Source organism: Physeter macrocephalus, chromosome 5, assembly GCF_002837175.3.
Source record: "Physeter macrocephalus isolate SW-GA chromosome 5, ASM283717v5, whole genome shotgun sequence".
Taxonomy (NCBI): Eukaryota; Metazoa; Chordata; class Mammalia; order Artiodactyla; family Physeteridae; genus Physeter; species Physeter macrocephalus.
This window is the reverse complement of record NC_041218.1, coordinates 7,840,584-7,860,925: the sequence shown is the minus strand read 5'-3', so window position 1 is coordinate 7,860,925 and position 20,342 is coordinate 7,840,584. Positions and strand designations below refer to the sequence as shown.

At 41.6% G+C, this 20,342-nt stretch overlaps 1 protein-coding gene across 1 annotated transcript in view; it reads left to right on the top strand.

Annotated features, from left to right (window-relative positions):
* CNTNAP2 (contactin associated protein 2) overlaps positions 1-20,342 on the top strand; it is a 1,485,958-nt gene that overhangs the window by 1,265,809 nt on the left and 199,807 nt on the right. Inside the window, exon 18 of the mRNA XM_055084701.1 lies at positions 3,419-3,655. Coding sequence (XP_054940676.1) covers positions 3,419-3,655 — 237 coding nt within the window. The remainder of the gene's footprint in view (positions 1-3,418; positions 3,656-20,342) is intronic.

Sequence of the window (20,342 nt, the reverse complement as noted above, 5' to 3'; positions counted from 1 at the left end):
GCCCCGGCCCGGGAGGATCCCACATGCCGCGGAGCGGCTGGGCCGGTGAGCCATGGCCGCTGAGCCTGCGCGTCCGGAGCCCGCGCTCCGCAATGGGAGAGGCCGCGGCGGTGAGAGACCCGCGTACCGCAAAAAAAAAAAAAAAAAAAAATAATAATAATAATAATACATTCCAGATAAAGAATGAAACGTTAAACGAGGTAAAATCATAAAAGTTCTAGAAGAAAATATAGTTGAATAATTATATTATTTTGGATTAGAGAAGGTATTTATAAGCCTAATATCAAAGGCAGAAATCATAAAAATAAGATGGATGCATGTGACTACATAAACATTACATACAAGGTAACAAACACAAACTGGAAGGATGTAGTTGCTGAATTTATAACAAAAAATTAAAGACCCAAATACTGTTATCAATCAATAAGAAATATATATTCTCCTATTTCCCCCAAAAAAGCAAAGGTCATGAAGAAACAAAAAATAAGAGTGAGGAAAACATAAAAATTATTCAACTCACAGTATTCGAAGCAATGCAAATTAAAAGAACGAACTCTTTTTTTTTTTTTTTTCCCCTCTAGCCTATAAATTCAAAAGTATCCTGCCTAGTATTAGAATTGGTGTGGAGAAGTCAGGAATCTTGTACCCTATTGTTGAAATATAAATTGATAAAGTCTTCTGAGAGGAAATTATATTGCAAATGACTTTAAAATGTTTATGCCCTTGTACCTAGCAATTACACTTCTAAGAATTAATTCTAAGGAAAAACTGGACAAGTATATAAAGGCTTTTACAAGGATATTTATTATAGTATCATATAAAATGGGAATTGGAATAAGCTTTAAATTCCAGTGGTATGGGATACGGAGGGTAGGAGGGAGATGCAAGAGGGAATGGCTGTGGGAATATATGTATACGTATAGCTGATTCACTTTGTTATACAGCCGAAACTAACACAACATTGTAAAGCAATTATACTCCAATAAAGATGTTAAATAAAAATTTTTTTTAAAATTTACTTAGTAAAAAAATAAAATTAAATTAAAAAACTTTAAAAAGTCCAATGGTAGTGGAATGACAAAGTAAGTTACAGTGCATCACAGGGTGGGCTGCTATGCAGATGTTAAGCAAGATGTTCTAGTTGAATATTTATTGCTGGGAAAAATGTTTTATGATATATTAAGTGAAAAAAGCAAATTTCAAAACAATGCATACACCCCTCTTTTTCCTTTATTTTTTTTACATATGTATGTTCATAGATAAAAGTAGAAGAGGCTATTTGCTAAAAGTGAAAGTCGTTCTATCTGAGTAGCATTACAGATTCTCTTTTTCATTTTGCTTATCAGTATGTTTATGGTTTCCACAATGAAAAACTATTACATTTGCAACCAGGGGAAAAGAAAGGCAGACATCTAAAAACAACGATTTAAAAATTTCAGCATATTTTGATAGGATATAATTGTCTTAATTGACTAGTGATGAAAATTTAAATGGCTAGGCATTTATTGAACGAAAAGACCCTTTGGAAAGCCTTATTGCAAGAACAAAAGCCATAGCTGCTAAAACGATAGATGCCAAATTGAAATTTAGACACACAAAGAGTGACTACAGGATTGAAATTCTTCCAGATCATAGCAAAGGGCCAAATTCCCCTTAGCCCAGAGGTGCAGCGGTGCCGGGGAGCGGATTGCAAAGTGGGAAATCCTTCAAAGTGGTTGTTTCTAATCATTTCTTTTGCTGTCTACTCTCCCATACCTTTAATCAAAAGGGACATTGGGATCCCTTCAGTTAATCCTCTTCTATTTAAATATTTTATTAAAAAATAACAATCCCTGGAGAATCATCACTCAGATCTATGCACTGCCCAATGAGAGAACTGCAAGGCTTGGGTTTATAAAGATAATAGTGCAAGTCATTTGCTATTTCACGGCTGAGAATTCACAGGCATAAGCAAAGGCTAATCCATCTCTGCAGCTAAAGCCTTTGATCCACCAGCCCTGTCTGATGAGTCGTCTAGATGGCACACTTTTTCTCAAGATACTGGAGTTAAGTGATCAGAATCAATCTCCAGTGTGCAACCTTGCCCAAAGTCTGCCAATCCTATTGCCCATGGCACTTTTAAAGACATTCAGATCTTTACCTCAGAAACATCTACGTCTGTGGCGCCCCAGACCCTGAAGTTCTTCTGCATTAGATGATCAACACAGAACAGAGTTTAAGACCACAGGCTCGAGAATAAGACAGCTCTGACACCGCTTTGGCACTTTGGAGCTATGGGTCCTTGAGTACACGACTTAATTTCTCTAAGCCTCAGTTTCCTTATCTGTACAACGGAGGTAAGGTAACAATGCCTACCTCGCCAGGTTGTTGTGAGAATCAGGTGAATATCATATGTAAGATGCTTAGTAGAGTACCTGCTACATAGCCCTCAATAAACAGTAGCTTTCACTTTATTAACCATATCTTTTTTCTAAATCCCCATCAGATTTCTTTTAATAATTTTAACTACTATCATTTTATTTAATTTCTAGAAAAGCTGTTAGTCTAAAATACAGGCATATTTATAAACTTGAGTTGCTCCTTTCGTACCAGCTGCTTAAGAAAATCATAGCTAAGGTTATTATAGATACAATCCACCTGTGATATAATTCTCCAATGAACCGTTCTATGAAATTTATTAGGAATATTTTAATATTTTCATGCTCATGAACCTCTAACTCCATAACTTACTCAGAAAATTACAGTGAATTTGTTTTGTGTGTTATGTGTCTTGCAATGGCATTTAGACAAAAGCAATAAAATCTAAACTGACCTGGTAATAAATGTGGCGTAACTGACTTCTGTGTAAAATTATCAATTCCAATTTCCAGCCACCCCAGACAAGAAGCCCTGGGAACCCTTAACATGAATTTCAAAGCAAAGCATTTCTTGAGACAAGAACCAGCACTTAAAATCACATTCCAAATGGATCTGCTTCCTCTGGCTAATTGACTTGTTAACTATGCTAATATATTCATGTCCCTCTGCCTTTTGATATCTCTTGCAATAGATAATGCTGTGGAACTGAATGCCATGAGATTAAAAACCAAAGAACTTAGAGAGTTCTGTAAACTTCTTTTCTATAGGAAACCAGATTAAACTTCCAAAACAGCGTATATCATTTGTGTGTGTCTCCAAACATTTTAGTACTATAGCAAATGTATTGCTTCGCAGGAGACAGTCTCTTTCAATCAGGCATTAGAGCCTAAGGGGAAGAAGCTGCAAGCTCTCTGTTAGGCAGGACCAGCTGGACCGTGAGCATATGCCCCCTGCACTTGGCAGTCTCATCTCCCACCACGGTGGTCCGAGGAACGATGAATGAAACAGAAGCCACAGCAGAGGTTATTCTGTCTGAGCTCCATGCCTTCTGTCTTCCCAGGTGGTGCCGGAGGCCAGCAGGGCTTTCTGGGCTGCATCCGCTCCCTGAGGATGAATGGGGTGACACTGGACCTGGAAGAAAGAGCAAAGGTCACGTCCGGCTTCAAATCCGGGTGCTCGGGCCACTGCACCAGCTACGGGGCGAACTGTGAGAATGGAGGCAAATGCATAGAGAAATACCACGGGTATTCCTGCGATTGCTCCAACACAGCCTATGATGGGACATTTTGCAACAAAGGTAAGTCAGAGCCAGTTTCCAAAGGCATTTTTAGACATCTTTGAAGTCCAAATCATCTACTGGATGGTTTTTCAGCTGTACCCAGGCATACTTCATTCTGAGGGTAAGGAATTCTTCTCCCACCTTAGGTAGGAAGTCTCCTAAACCATTCCCTAATCTTTGTTGTTCATTTAGATGAGAGAATCTTTGAGCGTGGTGCAGTTTCCCCCAAATTCCAGCAAACTTTTCACTGGCTGGAACATTACAAAGCGAATAGCCATATCATGCCTTGATGGTGAGTGACGAAGTAAGCGGCCATTGAAAGAGCACTTGGGCCCGACCCTCCCACTCAGGGGAGTCAGAGGGTCAGCACATTATCTTGGACCTGTAGGTCACTGCAGTGAATCTATCTGTGCCTCCCAGTGGTCTTAATACCCACCCCAGCTGCTAAGAGATTGGATTCAAGCTGGACTCACAAGAAAGACCCTCTGGCCAGTTATTGTCATTATCTTGAGTATCACTCTTCTGTAGGACGCCTCTATGGGAGGTTCTCAGCCTCCACTAAACCGCAGGAATACTGAGATACCACATCTAATAGGTCTGTTATTACTGCATTATTTCAGTCTTGAATGATTCATCCCTAATAAATTCTGCAGTCAGTCAGCTGACTCCAAGAGCCTGATGCTTATGCTTGTCATTCGGGGTATACCCTGTGATCTTGCATGACCAGAAGAAATTCATTCGACTGGCCTGTGGCTTCCTTTCCCACTTGTAAACAGGAGAGATGGGGAGAGGCAGGGCTGGCGCTCTTCTTAAGCTACAATTGAAATGTGCGTAAATCACTCTTCTCTTTCTAAATGAACGTATGGCATTTGGGTAAAGTTCGCTGTAAACGGTTGGCGCATCTCTTTATAAGAAGCTTTACATAAGTAGCCTATTCATACTCTCATGAATACGTGGAGGGTTGTTTAGGCTGGCATTATTCACACAAGATGCCACAGAGAAGGAGGAATTGTTCCACAACATCCTCTGTACATCCAGGCTGCTGTCTGGCGGGGCTATAACGTGAGCATAGAAATTAGGTCAGGCAGGGCTTGAAGAATGAGCGTGAGACAAAAACCCTTTGCTGAATAGTCCACCGCGCGTTACCACCGCTGGTACAGTGCGTTCTTCGGCCTGCAACAGCATGGCTCCGTGATTTTCCCATGGCACACAGTGCGAAGGGTTTGCAGAACACATTAATTTTGCACTTGTAGAAATGACAGTCTTGCAATTACCATTCATTGTGCTTGATGCTAATTTAGTGCAGTCATTCCCTTGCCCAAGTGGTGTCTGAATGCAATCAAGTAAGCGCTAATGCCTGAGAGATTCCACTGCATAAGTGCCAATTTAAAGAAAATCATGAGCCCCTTATTTTTGGAGAGTTAGGTTAAGTACCGTGGCTCATACACAACCTCTGGGGGTTAATACGCAATATTCACGACTTGAAAGGCAAGGGTATGTACCCTTCAGCTTTGCCAATGTTCAAGATGAGGTCAAAGGAAGCTCGTGAGTTTCCACTGACGTTATTTCAAAGGGTTTACACAAAAGATCCCTAAATATTCTCTGAATATCTGTTTAGCAGGATGAGTTTACATTTGCTTCAATTAGTGGCTTTACCCAAAAAAATTAAAATTAAAAACTGCATGTCATATTTGGAAAGTACTTGTGGGCATCCTTCTAAGTCAAGACAAGTATCCTCTTGACTTGGGGAGGATGAAGTTGGCGCTGGTTGAGAGGAATCCGGGAAAGCTTCATCTGCACTGAGGCAGGCTCGTTCCCGGGCGGGGTCTTCCCTCTGAGGCCTGCGGCCAGGTGGTCCCTCTGGTCAGGGCCTCACCTCCCAGAACAGCAGCTCCTATGACCACACCTCCAGGGAGGCTACAGCCAAACAGCTCAGCCTCTAGGAAGCACGGCCACAGCCACCTGCCAAAGCGGGAGCTCGTTAAAGTCCTTTGCAGGCCTTCTTTGGCTAGAATAGTTCTGTGCTTGTGAATATGGAAAAATGTTCAGAATATTTTGCTGACTCAGTGAAACAAGTCCCGACGTACCACACACAGCCTGATTATATGTCTATACAAAATCAGACACACACACAAACGAGGAAAGCAAACTGTAAGAAAACACATCAGGGGCTTCCCTGGTGGCACAGTGGGTAAGAATCCGCCTGCCAGTGCAGGGGACACGGGTTCCAGCCCTGGTCCAGGAAGATCCCACAGGCTGGGGAGCAACTAAGCCCGTGCGCCACAACTACTGAGCCCATGCGCCACAACAACTGAGCCTGCGCTCTAGAGCCCGTGCGCCACAACTATTGAAGCCCATGTGCCACAACTACTGAAGCCCACGCGCCTGGAGCCCGTGCTCTGCAACAAGAGAAGCCACCACAATGAGAAGCCCGCACACCACAACAAAGAGTAGCCCCCGCTCGCTGCAACTAGGGAAAGCCTGCGCGCAGCAATGAAGACCCAACGCAGCCAAAAATAAATAAATTTATTTTTTTTTAAAAAAGGAAACACCTCAAAATATTAACTGTCATTATTCTGGGTGGGGGGGTGAAAACACCAGTATGTATTTTCTTATCTTTTTGCTGCGTTTTCTAATCTTTACACAATGATGAACACCTCTTTTTTTCCTCATTTTTGCCTCTTTTAGGGAAGAACTAAGTACTAAGCGACAGAGTTCTTACCCCATGCATTCAAGACTCACCTGACTGTCTCTGGTTAGAAAATATCTAGTTATTAACCAGAAGTCATTATACCGTGTCATCACACTATCTGGAATGGAGTAGCATCTCAGGTGAAAATTGCATATAGTTAAATTACCTTTGAAAAATCTCTCTCTTAGCACATTTAAGAAAGCCCAGTTTTTCACAAGCCTTCAAAGCGATCACCCTTCAGATGGGCCCTGGAGGAAGGTTTGCCTTGTTGGGGCCAAGCTGTATGAAAATAAAAACACTTGTATCACTTTCAGCCAGGTGAGGAGCTCACACTAGGACCGGTATGGGACCGACATGGACCACTTTCTCTTTCTTTTGATTCAGAGAGAAGGATATATGGTTGCATTTGTGCATCCAGTTGCCCTGTGCTGCCGCTTCATGACGCTCAGGAGGACAAAGCTGGACTCCAGCAGGTCCCTCCTGACCATGCTCTTTTGCTTTGCAGTGATGCATAGAGAGTCGCTGCCCCCCACCGGCAAAGCAGAGCCAGGAGGCACTCCTTTCTGCCCTCCTCTGATCTCTTATCAAAAAACTCCCAGAGCCCTTTTTCAAATGCACCTCTAAAGATGTGATCATCACTTAAGGTGTTAGCTCTCCCAGGGAAGAGCTATTAAATAGGAATGCTAACTGGGGAAAAATTCAGGTTTTGGAGAGAGCATGAGGGCGTCCTGGAAACTCTGTAATCTGGACCACATAGCCAGTCACCTCATCTCTACAGATAGCCTTGCAGTATCCCCTCTTCTCAGAATGTCCACCCACCAGCAGCCACTTAACTCAGTGGAGACAGCTCCATCCCGTGGCACGGTTCCTTCGCAGCCCATTGGCTGAGGCTGCGGACTCCTCTGGGAGCAGAGCAAACCCCAGCCTACATGGAAGGCTCAGCTGCGGGTCTGTCATCCCCAGGATTAGCGGGGACCCCCACTGGGGACCAAATGGATAGTCGCCTGGACATGCCAAAGGGTGTCTTCTCTAATAGACTTACTCCTTCTCGGATAGTCAAACCTCAAAACACGTTTATGACTATCAACCTCATTTTTATTTCTAACCAGAAATTAGCAACATGATTAGAAGCAAACTTTATCTTCTATTTTCAAGCAAGAGGGAAAATAACAGACCTATAGCAGCGACAGCAATTTCTATGTTAAATGTTTGTAGCTGAAAACAATCACAGATTGAATAGTGTCCCTCTCTCCCAAGTGCATGTCCACCGGGAACCTCAGAACGTAACCTTGTTTGGAAATAGGCTCTTTATAGATGTAATTAAGGTGAGATCGTACTGGATTAGGGCGGGCCCTAAATCCAATGGGGGTGTCCTTACAAGAGGAGGAGAGGACACAGAAAGACACACAGATGCACAGAGAAGACCATTGAAGATGGAGCCAGAGACTGGAGAGACGCTGCCACAAACCAAGGGACACCAGGGTCATCAGAAGCTGCAAGAGGCGAGGGAAGATCTCCCCTGGAGCCTTCAGAAGGGGTGTGGCCCAGATAACACCTTGATTTTTTTTACTTATAGCCACCGTAACTGTGAGAGAATAAATTTCTGTTGTTTTAGGCCACCCAGGTTGTGGTTCTTTATTATGGCACCCCTAGGAAATCAATACAAGTGCATATAAAAATCTGTGATGCTTCTTAATTCCTGCATTTAAGAATGGTAACAGCTGTCATTTGTTGAGAACTTGCTATGTTCCAGGCAGTATGCCAAGGTCTTTAATTACGTTAACATTACCTGATACTCATGACAACCCTATAGGTACTATTATTATTTTTCCCATCTGACAGAGAAGGAAATTTAGACACGAGTGGGTATTAGTCGCTTACCTGAGGTTCACATACCAGGAAGTAACAGGACTGGGGTTTATATGCAGGCAGTTTGACTCAAAGCTCCTGTTCTTCACCACCATTGTGTGTTACTGCTTCTTACCAAGGCCTGGTCCTTCATGTAGGTTCACATAAAACTAAAAACAGAACCCCCAGTCTTAAAGCTTTTTAGTTATTGTGATTCAGTAAAAAAAAAAATCAGCACATTCTTGGATGCAGAATTTATCATAAGAAAAAACAGAATACAAGATCTGAACAGAGCCTCTGTCTCTCCCTCTCTGTCTCTCTCTGTTTCTCTCTCTCTCTGTCTCTCTCCCTCTCTCCCCACATTTAGGTGTAAGCTGTAATCATTTATTGATTTATTTCTTTAACAAACACTCAGTGAACACCTGATATGCCTGGGAGCCTTGAAAGTAGAGTTTAGTCTGACTATGCTGAAATTTTCAAAACATTTCAATGGTTTATATCTACAAAACCAGGACAATCTAGTACAGTCGGAAGCAGGAGATGCGAATGAGCTGTCACGTAGCCTGCCAGGAACAGATCTTCATTAGGATTCCTTCACTGAGCCAAGTTTAGCAAGAACTTATCATCAAGAGGCACAAAAATATCTCCTAATTCACTTCTCTGCTCTTTTTTTTTATAAAAATTTTCAAGTTCGTCCGCCAAACCAAGACTGCAGCTGAAAAGCACATATCCTTAAATACTCAGAAACCATTTCCTGAGTTTAGGGAGTTGTCTTTTCTTCTCAAACACTATTTGTTTGTCACTCAGATAAAGTCCAAAATCAGAAGGACCAAGGTCCCAGGACTGCAGTGACTACGAGTGATGGAGGATGGTGAATAGATGCAGGGTTACCGTCACTTACAGTCACACGAGTGCACACCACCCTCACTGTGGTCCAGCTAAGTCTCCTCCTCTTCCTGCAAGGGTCATGACATTGCCTAACAGTTTATGACCTAAATTATTTATACAGAAGAAACTCTTCATTGCTAACTCAAGTCCCTACATAGAAAATTGGTGATGTAATTAGACATGGGTTTGAATCCACCTTCCTCACTTGCAGGTCGTGTAACCTTGAGCAAATGGTTTAACTCCACTTGGCCTGGTCTTCGGAAATACGCAGTCCTGCTTCTTAATTTCACTGGGAGGATCACACGGAATCCTATGAGCACATTTCCAAATGGCGAACCTGGCACCCATCAGTCAGGCAGCAGATGTCACTTTTCAGTCTCAGCACTCTTTCTTTTTTTGTTTGTTTGTATTTTTGTTTTTACTTTAAATCATGTCATCCTTTAATCCTTCCATAAAAGCTTTAAATGCCAGATGCCTAGCTGGCATCCTTTCAGTTACCTCTGAGTTCTAGGTTGCTTCTCTGCTACTTGAGGAGCAATGGCAGCATCATAAAATGTCCACTCTACTTAATTGTGGTCACAGCCATATTATTCTGGAGCTGAAAATGGCATCTCCAGAGCCTAAACCCTGATGGGCTGAGGAGTATGCAGACATTCTGAAGACGGAGAGGGAGACAACAGTCTCTGCACCCCAGGGTCATGCCCACAAGTGCAACTCCTGATGCAAGGGATCCATCCCTGTTCAGAGACAACTTGGGTCACCTTAGCAACTGCTGCATCCCTTCCTAATACAAAGCGCATCAGGAGACAGGAAAGCACTGAAAGAGTTCAGGATTCTGTTTTGCTGAAAGGAGACCTAGACTCAAGTCCAAGTTCATCCCGTAAGGGAGAGGGGATCTCCGCTCTTGCCTCCTAGAGGGATGTTTCATGGCGAGTTGGGGGAGGTGGGTTTGCCCAATGCACTTTGGATATTTACAAACTCTGCTTCTCCGTGGCTCCAGGCACTGCACGGGGAGCGGAGGAAACCCATGGGCTACCCTTGTAGAGTGGGTTTGAAGCCTTTTAGGGAAAATTAATTAATTTAAAATATTATAAATCAAGTGGGGGAGAGAGAGAAGAGAAATGTTGGAGTTCTGCATCTTAGGATCTCATCCTTATATGAAACTAGTTAATGGCAACAGTGGCCATTTTTCCTCAGGTCGACCTACCCCATCTTGATCCCAGCTTGGAGGAGAGTTTCACACCAGCAGGAAGAGATGTTTTTCACCGGCTTCTTTTTCATTTCCAATTGGAACAGGAGCTTTTATAGATTTGGATGAACGCCTACAGGAAAAAGAATTGAATTGTTTTTCCTCTTCCTCTTACAATGCTATTCAGGAAGGGAAAATACTCCTCAATTAATACTTTTCTTAAATCTTCAGACCTTAGGATACAACTTTAAAATATCATAGAAACATAAGATAATCTCATTAAAATCTTTAAAAGAAGAAAAGAAAAGTTAAGAAAATATTTGTGGACAAAGGTCCATAAATTCTCATGGATAAAAGAAAATACTTTTGGCTTGATTCCAAAAGGTAAAAGCTGCAGAGATGGCCAAAAAGTTTAGGCGACTTTATTACAGAATTTCATGGTGGTAAATAACATTCCCCCTGGCCTGGGGTTTTCTTTGGGGTCCCAGGTATAAAGGAAAACCTGGTTAATTAGCTTTCCTGGAAAAAGAGATTTAAAAATCAGTCGTAGAAGCAAGCAAGCCCTTTCTAAAACACTAAACAAAATAAAGGACACAGTTTTGGCCTTTGCTTTGGGTTTAGGATAAATAACATTTTTTCAAGTTTGTGCCAGTTTCTACTACCTACCAGTTTTTGGACCTTTTTGGATACATCCATTTTAATTTTCCTGTGTGTTTTGTTGAATGTTTTTATTCTTCAGCAATAATGAGAACTCTAAATAATATGAAGTTTATAAAAATAATACACTATCATTTCCTACCAATTAGTCATGATTTCAGCTGAAGCTCTATCCATTTCTTTTCTTTCATGAACCTGAAAATAATCAATCTAATAAATTTTCTGGAGGGTTTTGCTTTTTGAAAAATTTTTATTGGAGTATAGTTGATTTACAATGTTTTGTTAGTTTCAGGTGTACAGCAAAGTGAATCAGTTATGCAAATACATATACCTACTCTTCTTTAGATTCTTTCCCCATATAGGTCATTACAGAGTTTTGCGTAGAGTCCTCTGTGCTATACAGTAGGTCCTTATCAGTTATCTATTTTATATGAGGGTTTTGCTTTTAAATTACTCATGTTTTAGGCTCCCCTTATAAGCATGTCCATTCACCAAGATTCACATTGCCCTTGAGTACTTCATCACGCCTACAGGAGATGAAGACCTGCCCCTGGTGTGCAATTCTCCCCTCCACAACCTTCTCCGATGATCATCATTGCCAGCAGGCAGCTCGGGCCTTAGCAAGTGGGCCCATTCTAGGCATCTCTTGGCTAGAGGAAATTCACTTTCTTAGATGATCAAGCCTGGGGGGTTTTGATCTGTTTTTAATCTGCCCGTCTTATGATCGTCCTGGCTCCCAACTCATTCACATATTTTTACCTCCATCAATTGCAATTGACTGTAATAGTGGTTGATTTAGATAAATGTGTATTTTGCTTTTTTTCTCTAGTGAAGACCAAACCCTAAGGCAGAGGAAATGATTAGGGCCAACTGCTCTCTCTGAGCCATCCCTAAGCTTGGTGTTTTATTTTATTATTTTTTAAGAATTTTATTTTATTTTATTTTTATTTTTTTTATTTTTGGCTGTGTTGGGTCTTCGTTGCTGCACACAGGCTTTAGTTGCAGCGAGCGGGGGCTACTCTTCATTGCGGTACGCAGGTTTCTCATTGCGGTGGCTTCTCTTGTTGTGGAGCACGGGCTCTAGGCGCACAGGCTTCAGTAGCTGTGGCACATGGGCTCCGTAGTTGTGGCACGTGGGCTTAGTTGCTCTTCGGCATGTGGGATCTTCCTGCACCACGGCTCGAACCTGTGTCGCCTGTGTTGGCAGGTGGATTCTTAACCACTGCGCCACCAGGGAAGTCCCAGCTTGGCATTTTAAATGTGTTATCTCCATGTTCTCATGAGGTCTGGGCACATGATATAGAGCAGTGTTTAACTCAGCCTGACCAGTATCCTCTAGCTGATCTTCCAAGTGATGAGTTCATTAAATATAAGGTGGCTTCTGAACTACTCGAGTTCCATAAGGCAAAGACTCTCAATGAAATTGAATCATTAGCAGTAAAATTTAACATATCTCTGTACTGGATGAATGAAGTAAGATCAAGTGGCTTGATCACTAATAAAAATTTAATTTCCTTATATGCACTGGACACAAGTATAGTGAAATACAGAACACTTACTGAAAGCCTACTGCATGGGAAGCAGTGGATTGACAGTGAGGAGACCAAGATAAATGAGAAGAGGCTTGGAATGAAGTGGAGGCTGTAGACCCAACTGCAGTACAAAGGAAAGCTAGACAGAAAGTGCTGAGTGATACCTGAATGTGGAACCAGCCCACTGTGAAGGTGCTAATGCCAGAGCTGCTCTTAAAGTTCCATCCAAGGGTAGTGGGGCAGATAGTGCTGGGTTGCACTGAATTCTGGGGGGAGGCGTTTCACTGGGGGACCTCTCCCCCAGTGACCTCTCCCTTTTTTTCTTTAAAAAACATTTGTCAAGAATGAATCTCAAGCTTAAAGATTCAAGAAGCCCTATGAACCTCAAGTATAACAAAAATAAAAACCACTTAAAGATATATCATTAAAACCAAAAGACAAAATTTTAAAACATCCCAATTTTTTAAAAAAGCATTTATTCTTGAAATAATGTAATTGATATTTACAAGAAATACTTATTTGCTTTTAATATTACAAAAATAGATTGCTTTGGAAAACTAACAGCAAGCAAAATAGTTTAGGATTTAGATCAGTTTCGCTCTTTTTCAACTTGTTCCCCACCAATCAATGATACTTTGTGAAGCTTTGCTTCTAATCTGAAAAAAATAGGGGAATTTTTAAGTGGGCCAAAGACCTTAACAGGCACCTTACCAAAGTTATACAGATGGCAAATAAGCATGTGAAATATGCTCCACATCATCTATCATCAGGGAAATCCAAATTAAAACAACAGTGAGACACCACTACACACCTATTAGAATGGCCAAAATCTGGACAACAAAATCTGACAACACCAAATGCTAACAAGGATGTAGAGCAACAGGAACTCTCATTCATTGCTGGTGGGAATACAAAATGGTACAGTCACTCTGGAAGAGATTTGGGCAGTTTCTTACAAAACTAAACGTCTTCTTACCGTATGTTCCAGCAATCATGCTCCTTGGTATTTACCCAAAGGAGTTGAAAACTTATGTCCACATGAAAACCTGCACACAGATGTGTATTGAAGCATTATTCATAATTGTCAAAACTGGGGAGCAACCAAGATGTCCTTCAGTAGGTGAATGAATAATGAACTGTCGTACATCCATTCGGAATTAAAAAGAAATGAGCTATCAAACCATGAAAAGACATGGAGGAGACATCAATGAATATTACTAAGTGAAAGAAGCCAATATGAAACTGGATGATTCCAAATATATGATGTTTTGGAAAAGGCAAAACTGTAGAAACATTGAAACCATCAGTGGTTTCCAGGGGTTGGGTGGAAGAGAGGAGGAGGAATAAGTAGGCAGAGCACAGAGGATTTTTAGGACAGTGAAACTACTCTGTATGATAGATACTATTATGATGGGTTCATATCATTATGCCTTTACCCATTGAATGTACAGCACCAAGAGTGAACTGTAATGTAAACTGTAGACTTTGGATGATTATGATGTGTCAGCATCTTTGACAAATCAACAGCGTGACTGTAGCAACTGTACCAAATCTGGTGTGGGATGTTGACAGTGGAGAAGGCTATGCATGTGTGGGGACAGAGAGTATATGGAAATCTCTGTATCTTTCTCTCAATTTTGCTGTAAACCTAAAACTGCTCTCTAAAAAAGGTATTAAAAAAGGATAGGGGTGGGACTTCCCTGGTTGTGCAGTGGTTGGGAATCCACCTGCAAATGCAGAGGACACGGGTTTGAGCCCTGGTCTGGGAAGATCCCCCATGCCGTGGAGCAACTACGCCACAACTACTGAGCCTGCACTCTAGAGCCACAACTACTGAGCCCTCGTGCCACAACTACTGAAGCCTGTGCACCTACAGCCTGTGCTCCGCAACAAGGGAAGCCACCGCAGTGAGAAGCCCGCGCACCGCAGCGAAGAGTAGCCCCTGCTCGCCGCAACCAGAGAAAGCCCGCGCGCAGAAACGAAGACCCAACGCAGCCAAAAATAAATAAATAAATTTATTAAAAAAAAAAGAATAGGGGATTTTATTCAATTTTCCAAAATTTTATTATCATTCTCCCAGATTTTTCCCTCATCCCTACTTCCCAAGAGTTTTATATGTGCTTAATGGTACCCTCTCTTTGTATTTCTACTTTAAAGATACCCCCTTAAAGATACTACTTCAAAGACAGATCAGTTAATTGACATGTAAATAACAGTTTATCCTTGTTTTTTTGTTAAAAGAGGTCTTCAAAGAACTCTTTATTAACTTTAACATGACCAAATTCAATTTTAATATTCTATTCTGAAGTTCAGACTTAACCAATGCAAACTTGCTTCCTTTAGACTTGTACAAATTTACCATTTACCACTCCGGGGGCCAATTTTACTTCCTGTGTTACTCCCCAAGGAGTTGGGTCAAATGTAGCTTAAAGAAAGGTCCCCACTTCAAGCCCCTACGTGAAGCATTCTCTCTGCCACCCTTGCAGGCACCAAAATATTCTTTCAAATCTTCTGTTCTTTTCAACCATACCCCTATGACCAGCAATGCAGCCAATATCATTCTAAACTAATTTTGTTTTTTAAAAAAAGGAATCTTGGGCTTCCCTGGTGGCGCAGTGGTTGAGAGTCCGCCTGCCGATGCAGGGGACGCGGGTCCGTGCCCCGGTCCGGGAAGATCCCACATGACGCGGAGCGGCTGGGCCCGTGAGCCACGGCCACTGAGCCTGCGCGTCCGGAGCCTGTGCTCCGCAGCGGGAGAGGCCACAACAGTGAGAGGCCCGCGTACCGCAAAAAAAAAAAAAAAAAAAGGGAATCTGTCCTTTTCTGAGTTTTCTCAGTTGAAGAGAGAAAGCTAATATCATTTAGAACAGTGGAGCAAAAAATACCTTGAATTCCAATTTCAACATTATTGAAAACAAAATTGAGCAAGAGACTTTCTTGGCATTCAGTTTCTTTATAAATTGCCTTAATTATATAAAATGTATTATTCACAGGACCGTGAGGATCAGATGAACTGATGCAGGTGAAAGTACTTTGAAGAGCGCTAATGTTATGAAAATGCAAATGATTATATAGGTTATTAATCACTAAATCAAAGGTCCTGCATTTGAGGGTCTCTTTAGAGAGAGGACTGAAAAGTATAATATGTTGCCTTTCAAAAGCCACCAGGAAACCCTGCACAGAACTTCTCCGTCCACATGGGTAGTGTTGCCTTACCTGCAGAAGAAAGCTGGACATCCCACCTGTTTACATTAGTACTTGCCCACGTCTGGATAGCAGTGACATGTATTATCTAGAGCTCAAAGATTAAACGTTCAGCAAGACTTTAGACATTAGAGTTTTCCTAGTCCATGGCCTGCAGGGCTGCATTCATAGTCAGTTCAACACTTGCATTGCCATGACCATGATTAAATCTCTGTCTGTGTCATGGAATTGTCATGAATCATTTGACCTGGAGCACCATTAAAGCAGCAGATACACTTGAGCTTAAGTAAGAATGGATGCTGAAGCAGCCTCTTGGGGTTATTACTGAGGTCTTTAGAAAATAAGATTGGTTCCTTGAATATACAGTTGCAAAAAATAAAAAGTGACTGCTAGATTCTAGAAGCCTCATTTAAAATTTTCCCCTTGTCCCAAGTGATTAACAGTCTCTCTGCCCCCTTATTAAGGATGACAATTTCAGTTCAGATTAATGAATCCAGGTATTTCTCATGCTTAAGCCAAATGTAATTCAAATATTTGCACAAGACCATTGCTAGTTTCTTCTTAGAATCAGCGATTGATAAGGTTGCCAGTGAAATGCTTTCTAAACTTTACTATTAGAATAATCTAATTTAAATCCATTTTAAATGGGTCTACTTTAGTCTGTTGGCTTTTTAGAATTCCTTAATAAGTGTCTCCTATAATGGAATCTTATAAGTTTGGTTAAAAATATAAATTAAGTCATGTAAATCAAATTAAAACAGTAGACCAAGTTATAAATTTCAAAGAAGTTTACAGGCCCCACTCTCCTATTAAATAAGCAAAAATTTACCTTGTGTGACTTTGTAGTCTCCTACTGAATCAGAAGCCACAAGTGGTTATTACAGCACTTCATAACTTCTTTAAAAATATCAAGGACTAGTGCAAAAAGTTTTATTTCTATTACCGTAACAAATTTATCATTATTTCAGACTTTCAGCTTTTACCCTAACATTTAAATGTCATTGGGTGACTTATTTCAACACTTCTTCAATTTCTCTTATATTGTTAAGAGTTTGTGAAGCTCTTTTTGTCACAAAATCAAAGTATCTCAGGGTTGAAAAGGATATTACATTTATTCATATTCAACTGACGTTTTACTGAACTATTCCTTCTATGCCAGGCACTGAACTAAGTATGTTCACATATCTTACTTTATTTAATCACCACAGCAATTTTGAGCTATAAGTATTAGCACGCCTATTTGAAAATGAAGAAACTGAGGCTTCTAGAGATTAAGTTTACTATCCAAAGTCCCGTGGCTTCGGAGCTGCCCCAGCTCCAGGCCTGGTGTTTTCTCCACCATGTACACCAGCGAAGTGTCCTCTTTATAATACACCCACTGGATGGGGTGCAGGCTGTGCTTGACAGAGGACACGGCGCCACAGGAGGTGGCTCACTCCATATCTGGACATTTCTGATAGCTAGAAGGTCTTCTCTTATCCTGCACCACCATCTCTATCAAAGATGGAAAACGTCTTCGTGAAGACACAGTGGATGTCAGGCTCTGGCTTCAAATCCCTGTGCCTTTAAGAACTCAGGAATGTACACATACCTTCAAAATTCCCAACTCCAAGGAGGACAAATAAAAACATCTAATCTAAAGCTGGAAACAACCTAAAGCCTTGAAACAATCAGAACTCGAAACAATGTGAAGTTCACAGAAATAACACCCTTTATCTTTCCTGCGTGTTAATGTCATGGTTTCAGCTGAAACTCTATGCACTTCTTTTCTTTCATGAATCTAAAAGGAACCAGTCTAAAAAACTGTCCTGAGGGTTTTGCTTGTAGATTACTAATGTTTAGACTCCCCTGCAAGCAGTTCCACTCCCCGGCGTCCACATTGCCCTTGGGTACTTCAGCACGTCTGCAGGGTGTCCTTCTCTGGTAGTTGTCCTGTGTATAATGGCAAGTTAGTGAGTTCCATGGATAGTAGGTAACACATCCTGCCCAATTCATCCTCTTTTTATCACACCATGCTGATAGCTATGTGTAGGCCTAAGTCCCAAAAGTTCTGAGTAATTTTCCCTTCTTTCTTTGCCTGCCTTCCTGAGGCTCTCTCTGTGGGGCTGATTGAGGAAACACACACACACACACACACACACACACACACACACACACACAGCACGGAAAAACAGAGGCAGAGTTGAACCGGACCTGTGGATTTCTAATCGTAAGCCTCAGAAAACAAGACATTTCTTTGTATTTTTTAGTGCACCACCCACATACCATATTCATGATTTTGTGTTAATAATGGATCAGACTTTTCTCTCCAAATATATAAGGTGAGGAGTGAAACAAGGGGCATGGAGAGTCTGACCAAATTCTTCTGACCTGAGAGACCACTGTAGAATGCTTTATAACAAAGAAGGTGATTTGCAGGGTAAATACAAGCCATGCTCTGTGAGTTTGCCTATTGATGAAATTCATGCTTTGAATTACTGATTGATGGCTGAAGGATTGCAATATCTCTGTTCTAGTCTGAAGACAGCGCTGTAAGTAATGCGCTTCTGATGACTGAAATTCCAAAATCCAAAAAAACATGGAAATTACCAAAGTAAAGCTCTACGTCCATTTTTATAAGGAGCTAGGAGGGCAGACACGCTTAGTCAGCTACACTATCCCCTCACATCCTTGCACAGAAGTTACAGAGGGAATTCAGTCTACAGCTGTGAGCTTTTGGCATTGCTGCAGCCCACACACCTTCATTATGGCTACACAGCAATACTCCGATTGCAACGTGAGCTTTCCCTCCTCTGGCCAAAGGATAATGTGGAGATTATGACACAAATAAAACATTTATCCTCTGGACAAGCGTAAAGAACTCACAAGCCAGGTCATAGCTGGCTAGCATACTAGATAGAATCCAGAGTAGGTGTCTTTGTCTGTTCAGGCTGCTATAGCAGAATACCATAGACTGGGTTGCTTATAAACAACAGAAACTTATTGCTGCAGTTCTGGAGACTGGAAATCCAATATCAGGGCGCCAGTGTTGTCGGCTGAGTGTTCTCTTCTTGGTCATAGATTTCTCATTATATTCTCACATGGCAGAAAGGGCTGGGAAGTTCAGTGGGGTCTCTTTCATAAGGGCATTCATCTCATTCATGAGGGCTCCACCATCATAACCTAATTACCTTGTGTAGGTCCCACTTTCTAACACCACCACTTTGGGTATCAGGGCTCCAGCATGTGAACCTGGGGGGGGCGCGCAGGCATGCAGGCCGGAGCAGTAGGCAGGCTCTTTTACAAAAACAAACCTGTAAGTAATCTTCTGCCCCCACCCAGCTTCTCCCCTTCCGGTCGCTGACCTCACCCCACCCGAGCGCCCGTGCACACACATTATTAAAGCTGCTCCCCACCATTACATTGGAGGGATATTTGCTGTTTTTTAAATTAAACTTTTAGAGCATCTGTGAGTTCATAAGGAAGAAATTGTGGAAGAGTAGGAATAGTTTAAGGAATGTACTTGGAGAGTGGCCTCTCTCCACCCAAAAGGGTTTCCTTTGAACTTGCGCAGTCTTTCCTGTGGCCTGATGCGCTACTATTAGAGCATCATTTGATTTAGCAGGAGTGGGTCTGGGAGGATGGTGAGGCTGTTACTCTGGCACATGACTGTGGATTTCGTCTTTATGGAGCCAGGTGTAATTTAGGGGTGAGGAAAACGGCGGACGAGATTTGAGGAGGTGGCTAAGGGGCCCTCTGTGAGGCCAGAGACTTGAGATTCTGTGAGAGGTGGCAGGAGCAGCGTGGGTAGAGGAAGGCAGGCAGAGATGCCCTCCTTCGCTCATGGCCTTGCCCGAGGCCGGCCCCGCCGGGGCAAAGAAAGGAAGCTTATCCTCCCTCCTGGCAGTTCCCTTGCTACCGAGATCCAGAATTCTGGCTCCTTGCATTATTGCCGTAATTTAGTTACGTTATCAAATAAATAATATTTAGTTATTGATTCATGTAAGAGTATTGTACTATAGGAAAATCTATTCCAAAGTTCCTAAAATCAATTTTTATTATTACAATGCACTACGTGTCATTATAAACATGCTATTAGCATATATAGTGTAAGCATTTTCTCCTTGAAACCACTTGGTCTTCATGCCCATCATTTAAAAAGACTACTAAATATTCCATCCAGCAGATTTACCAAAATTTATTTAACCTAAGTATCTCACAAGAAGGAAATAGCAATTTCTATTTTTGCTCTTGAAATTGTTTCCAAGACAGTATGATACTGGCACAAAAACAGAAATATAGATCAATGGAACAGGATAGAAAGCCCAGAGATAAACCCACGCACATATGGTCACCTTAGTTTTGATAAAGGAGGCAAGAATATACAATGGAGAAAAAACAGCCTCTTCAATAAGTGGTGCTGGGAAAACTGGACAGCTACATGTAAAAGAATGAATAGAACACTCCCTAACACCATACACAAAAATAAACTCAAAATGGATTAAAGACCTAAATGGAAGGCCAGGCACTATAAAACTCTTAGAGGAAAACATAGGCAGAACACTGTATGACATAAATCACAGCAAGATCCTTTTTACCCACCTCCTAGAGAAATGGAAATAAAAACAAAAATAAACAAATGGGACCAAATGAAACTTAAAAACTTTTGCACAGCAAAGGAAAACATAAACAAGACGAAAAGACAACCCTCAAAAT